Here is a 6,533-nt window from a genome sequence, read left to right as displayed (position 1 = left end):
CGTGGGGGCTGCGTCTCGCCGTGCCCCGGCCGCTTTGTTCCCCAGCTCCGTCGATTTGCAGAGGCCCCGAATGGGCGCGCCGCGGGGACACGCGTCTCTCTCCTTTGGGAGAAATGTGCGGTCGCCCGGCGCCGCGGCCCGCCGCCCCGCTTTTGTTAGGTGGAAAGGACAGCGCAGACTAGCCAGGGGCGCTGCCTGGAGGGTCAGCGCGGAAAGTGGGGAGAGACAGAGGCGGGACTCCCAGTGGGGTTGGAAAAATCCTCCTTTTTTGGTGTCTATATCGACAGCGGCAAAGGCAGGTGGGACACGGGAAGACGCATATGAATCTTGGAGTAGACGCCTGGAGCCCTCGGCTCCGACTCTTTTTGCAGGGGTTTGAGCGACAGGGGCGGGTACCTCCAGGAGTGCATGGGAAATTTTCAAGTGACGGCCACCCGGATGGTGGCGATGACACCTCCCAGGCCTTGCAGGAGAACGCAGAGTCATCTGGGGTGAGGTCTGTGTGAAGTCATTGGGGGTGGGCGTGGGGGCCGATTTTCCCTTTCAAGCCCCAGGACCCCTAGGCGTTTGAAGAGCTTCCCCGGTGGATTTATTCTCCTTTGGAGATAGACGTGGCTGTTCCAGTCCCTGTTCTTCCCTAACCGTCCTGGCCTGAGTCAGAACAGATTTGCCACCTGCTCTAGCTAGCAGGGGCTGAAATGGGTGTGGGGATTCTAAGGCAGGGAGGAGGGTGGCAAGCACCTCGGGCTTTTTCTTTGTCTGAGAACGCGGGGCTCTAGACTCCAGTGATTGTGCACCATCACTCCCCACGTTTTGAAACACCTCCCATCTCCCGTCCCTTCTTTACTGATTTTCCCTTATGAAGTGGATCTCAGCATTGTCTCCTGCCACCATTCAGGGCTTTCCTCCCAAAGCCAGTGTCTGTGTCTCTCAGTCCCCAAGTCATTTCGTGAAGGCCTCGCCACAGCTGTTCCTGACTATGGGGGGTTTGCGCTGCATCTTGAGGTAGCACGTTAAACATTTGGAAGATTTCTGCCGGCAGAGCTGACATGAATAATACAGGGAAGTGGCTGACACACCTTGCCCTGCCTCATGCCTGACCAACATGGTCTTGCCATCAGGGTGGTGGTTCCTCTCTGGGATCGATATTGCCAGTGGCTTCTGGGGAGCCCTCAGGGTGGGGCTGGAGAGTTGCATTGGCCTGGCTGGTGGGTTCTCTATAGGTCCTGCTGGGCTGGGAGTGAGGGCATCTGGTCCTGGGTCATGTGACTATCATTAGTTTTATTAGCACCTCCGTCCCCCCCCCCCACTTTTTTTTTTTCGTTTTTGTTTTTGACTGTCTCGCTCTGTCCCCTAGGCTGGAGAGTGCAGTGGCACAGTCTCGGCTCACTGCAGCCTTAGCCTCCTGGGTTCAAGCTATTCTTCTGCCTCAGCCTCCCGAATAGCTGGGATTACAGGCCCTCACCACCATACCCAGCTAATTTTTGTATTTTTAGTAGAGATGGGGTTTCACCATATTGGCCAGGCTGGTCTTGAACTCCTGACCTAGTGATCTGCCCGCTTCGGCCTCCCAAAGTGCTGGGATCACAGGCGTGAGCCACCATGCCCAGCCCCTCCCCCTTTTTTTACAAGGGGCAACTGATGAGGGTGGAGAGGAGAGGCATACATTTGGGAGGTGTCTCAGGGACCTGCTGTTGCTTTCTAAAACAACCACACTCCCCAGAACCGAGACTTCAGAGAATTTAAATTATCTGTGGCCTAAGGAGAGTTGATGGGATTTGAGACTGTTATTTCCACCATCAAGTCCAAAAGCTCAGGGATACCACTTATCCCCCAGTCCCTAATTCACTGTAGAAACCCAGCATGAGCGTATTGATTATGAATTATAAACATCATTTTTAATAAGCAATACCTGTTCCGTGAAGACAATATTTGTTCATTACAGGAAAATTAGAAAAGATAAACTGGAAAATCATCCACATTTCCACCACATAGAGATAACTAATAATAATAATGGAGGGCATATTCTTCAAGAAATTTTCCTGTATACATATACGTACATATATTTATAATTCAAGGATATTATTGATTCAGCCCAATATTCTACACTCCACATACCTTGAGGAACTTCTTATCAAGAGGAGGAATACTGTATTTGGAGTCAGAATACCCGTGGTTCAAATCCCAGTTTTGCCTCTTGCCAGAAGATCCCAGTTCACAGCTCAGATCACAGCAGATGCTAATCCGCAGCTAGTTCACCTCATGTTGCTGTTGCAAAGATTTCCATGACACTTGATATATAAGTTGCCAGGCACCACAGAGAGCACTAAATCAATGATAAGTCCCTCCTCCTGTCCTCCCCAGGAACCCTATGAGAGGTTATAAGGGGCTCTCAGACTTAATTTACTCCTGCGGGTTGTTTCAAACTGGGTTCCCTGAGGGCCACCCAGCCTGAGCAGATGGGCTCAGGGCTCCTCATCTCTGATTCAGCCCAAGCAGTTCCCTTTTTGTTTGTCTTATATATTGGGGTTCTAGATAAAACACAATTCAGAAAAATATATGTGTTTTACTGCTAATAAAAACAACTGATCTAGTCCTCCCCCTCATCTGTAAAACTGCAGAGGAAATGTGCCTTGCCCAAGGACACAAGATGAGCTGGTAAAGAAAACAGGCTCTGGATTTTTAGTCCAGTCCAGTGCTTTTTCCACCTTCACTCCCCACTGCCAATTGAAAAATTGATCTCTTTCAAGCTCCCTAGACCTCTAGCATGGGAGCATCCTATGGTTTTATCTGCAAGTCGCATTTTGTGTAAGCAGTCTTTTTATGGTTTTGTAAGCCTCTGTCACATCAAGGAACATGTAAGGAAGACCTATCACTGTGCTCTGAGGATAGAGAGGGAGTGTCTTCCTGTCTTTGTGTGGTCCCAACCATCCAACCAGAGGTATCACGACAAGCTGATGGCCTCCAGAGACAGCCAACCAGTGCTTGTGAATGTCTCTGCTGCTACTGGCCATGAGCATTTTGAAGAAAGTGACTGTGGCTTGTTTCCCTTTACAACCTCTTTTCCCCTGCCATGGGTCTTTCACGAAGTACCTGGCACCTGAATGCACTGAGTGAAGGTTGGTTGTGTTGAAGGAAATCCCAGGCCCTGGGGACAAGCAGAGTGGCTGACTAGTGCTGTCCCCTGGGGACGGAGGTCAGCAGGCATCAAGATAGGCTTCTGCCCACAGGCAAGGCTCTTAGAATGAGGACCAGTTTGAGATGCTTCTTTCTTGCTAGCTCTCTTTCTCCTAACTTCCTTGGCTCAGCCTGTAAATAATTAAGGAAGAAATACTCAGTGCAATAGCACTCAGAACCTGGTTGATACCTTCATAGGACACAGGGACTTATTTAGGACTTGCCTGCTTACCTCCTTTCATTTTCTTTACACACAACTCAAGGTCTAGGCATGAATGAATTTCAAACTGAGGAGAGCATATTTTTGTGCACCCTTTTGGAGGGGGGACACCAACATTGCTCTGTGACTTCTTGGAAGACTATGCCATTTTGAAGCATTATTCTAAGGAGCAGATATTGCCTCATTGTCTTGGTCAAGGCCCAGAGCGTTGGCCAAACGGATCAAGAGCTTCTCACCCCTTATGGGATTAGTAGACTAAAACCCCAACTCACTACATGGGGAAAAGAGAGTTCTAAGTCCACAAAATTTTCTGAATAACTAACAGCTGTGCAGAAAACATTTTATTTCCACATAGCACATTTTAAAAAATATTAGTTTTTAGAAAATACAGTGTGATGATCAAGACAGAGTCTTAGTTTGATAGTTGAAGATCTGGCTAAGTTCTAGGACTGGGATTTGGAGCATGAAGTCTGTCCTGGGTCAGGGATATGAAAATGGATGGGGCTGGGAGTAATGTGGATTGTCCTCAAGATGTTCCCCAACTGTTGCAAAACAAATGGGAAAAAAAAAAAAGAAAAGATCGTAAATCCTTAAATATAAGCTAGCCTTTCTTTGGGGCCTGCTTTTTAAAATGTGGCATGCAGGAAACTGATTCAGTTAATGGAGGGTTCCAGTTGGTTGAGGATTGATTTCCTGGCACCGTGCTGTAGTACACTGTGGGAGCTGGGTAAATGTTTCCGTTGAACTGTGAAAGGAAAGATGTTGGGCTAGTAGGCAGCAGACATGGGTTCTAGTCCCAGTGCTGACCTGAGCCACTGCCACAGTGCTAAGGCCAACTCCCACTCACCTGGGCCAGCTCCCTGTCTAAGAGACAGGTTTTTGGCCACAGTCACCCTGCAGGTCCTTAGAGCTCCAGGAGTCAGTGTTCCTCTAGGTCCCTTCCTTCCCCAGCTGGCCTGTATGCATCATGTTTATTTATAAACAGGAGGAGTATCCTCAAGGAAGTGAAGAATACCAGCTTAGATTTCTCTGCTGTGGAGCTGCCCAGTTTCTTTGTTTGCTAACCCTGCCTACCTGCTGAGAAGTAGCTTTCATGCACTTCTTCCCGCTGTGTCTTATTTGAGGTTAGCTGACAAGGGAGGGTCTCACCTGGTTATTACTGGGTCAGTCTCCCCGCTTCCTTCTGAAGCCAGCTATCTTTTTTGGAGGGTGTATTATGTCAGGGAAGGAGGAGCCCTGGGGAGAATGAGGGAAGTGGGAGTAAGGCCCTCTTTGGCCACTTAGTGAGGTTGCTGTTTTGTGTACATGTGAGTGTATGTGAGTGTATGTGAGTGAGTGTGTGTATGTGTGTTTCCAGGGAAGTTCGGGAGGCTAGGGAAAGGAGAGACACGGCAGTGCAGCAGCCATAGCACGTGATACCTTTGGAATTTCACTGCCAGGGATGAGCCACACACATGCCCAGCTGGTTACCAGAATTCTTAGTCTGGGGGAGTTTTTCCAACCCCCAATAAGAAGTAAGAGAGGGTGCACTTGGACACTAAGGATGTTTTCCTCTCGATTCTAGGACTTGGGAAGGGAATTGGGATTCTTGAGGAACTGGAAGTTGGATCATTATATTCAGAGTATTTATTCTGAATTTTCAGATCTCATCTGTCTTTGTACGGAAGCAGATTATTTTCATTTTGGGTTTTTTAAGTCACACCAGGGCTTCCCTGGGAATACAGGGAAAAAGAAAATATAGATCAAGGACCAACTTGAAATATAGATCAAGGAAATATAGATCAAGGACCCCCACACAGTAGGGATTTCAGAAGGAGTCTTGAAAGGTAATTTGGTATAGGCCTTCAAGCATGCGTGGGTACCCAGACCAGGGATGGCAAGTGAGGTTCATCTCTTTTGATTAATGTGAGGCTGCCTAGGACAGTGTCTTGAGGAGCAAGAAGCTGAGTTGGGCTCAGTGGGGAAGGAGTCCCAAGACTGCTTTATGCAGGGAAGATGGCGATGGGGCCCACGTGTTGGTTCAGTATTTGCTCTTCCGGACTTAGCTTATTCCTGATCAGAAAAGATTTGCCCCATTGTCAGATTTACTAGATTAGTAAACAGAGAGCATCTGTTATTTGAGTTAACATCTCCTCCTGACATCCCATCTCTCCATCTCCCTGTGGCCTTGTCAGTCACCTGGCAGTTCTAGGACAAAGGCGCCTCCTGTTGCCACTGTAGGGAGCTGTCCAGCCTAGCCATCTTGCCCTACTTCTCTTTCCTCTTAGGACTATCATGCATAGCATATACGACATTCCCTCCCCATTTTTTTTCCTTTCACTGATCACAGCTCAGTTAAAGTCTGCCTTAGACATTCTCCTGCATACTTATGTGTGTATATCCTTCCCTCCTCTTTGTATGGGACTCTGGATAGTACTTTGGGCTGCAAAACTAGTTTTCCATTCCCTTCTGGTAACATGCTCCATCCTGCCTCCCTCCACTCAGCCACAAAAGTCAGCATGTGACCCAGGGCTAGATATGCATTTCCCTGGGCACGGACATTGGTCCAGAGGTGGGCAGGTGATCCAAACTGAGATCCTTCCCCAGGGTTTCTTGATTTGGAGCTGAGGGAGAATAGCCTTGCCTATGGGGCCCAGAGTTGGAAAGATATGAAGTTAGGGCTGAGGCATCTAAACCCCCTGGCATACGTGGAGAAAGTCCATAAGCAAAAGTGGAGAATACAGCAAAGCAAAAATAAATGGAGATGAGACTTGGGTGAGAGAAAGAGGCTGGCACAAGAGAGTCTTGGTTTTGGTGGCTCAGGCCCCAGTTCCTACAGCTGCTTTTTTGATGCCATGAGCTGTCCCATATCCTAGAATGAAAACTTTAAATGGTGCTTATAATCAATTAAATATTTGTTGTTAGGATGGACTAGAGCATGCTGCAGTAACAACTCCTAAATCCCAGTGGCTCAAGAAAACAAAGGTTTATTTCTTGCTTTCTGCAGCCTGTTCACTGTGGGTTGGCAGGGGTACTCTGCTCATCATATTCACTCAGAGTCCCAGGCTGCCTGGGTTTCCTTTGTCTTATCATCATAAGACATTAGGATTCTGGCTGGGCACAGTGGCTCACCATGTAATCCCAGCACTTTGGGAGG

The 6,533-nt window shown here is 48.2% G+C and overlaps 1 protein-coding gene across 1 annotated transcript in view; it reads left to right on the top strand.

Annotated features, from left to right (window-relative positions):
• REEP1 (receptor accessory protein 1) overlaps nucleotides 1-6,533 on the top strand; it is a 117,981-nt gene continuing 111,448 nt past the window's right edge. The window contains exon 1 of the mRNA XM_011964197.1: nucleotides 1-491. Coding sequence (XP_011819587.1) covers nucleotides 409-491 — 83 coding nt within the window. The 5' untranslated portion in view covers nucleotides 1-408. The remainder of the gene's footprint in view (nucleotides 492-6,533) is intronic.

The sequence above is a fragment of the Colobus angolensis genome, unplaced genomic scaffold, assembly GCF_000951035.1.
Source record: "Colobus angolensis palliatus isolate OR3802 unplaced genomic scaffold, Cang.pa_1.0 Scaffold118, whole genome shotgun sequence".
NCBI classification, from domain to species: domain Eukaryota; kingdom Metazoa; phylum Chordata; class Mammalia; order Primates; family Cercopithecidae; genus Colobus; species Colobus angolensis.
This window is presented reverse-complemented; position numbering and strand designations above follow the sequence as displayed.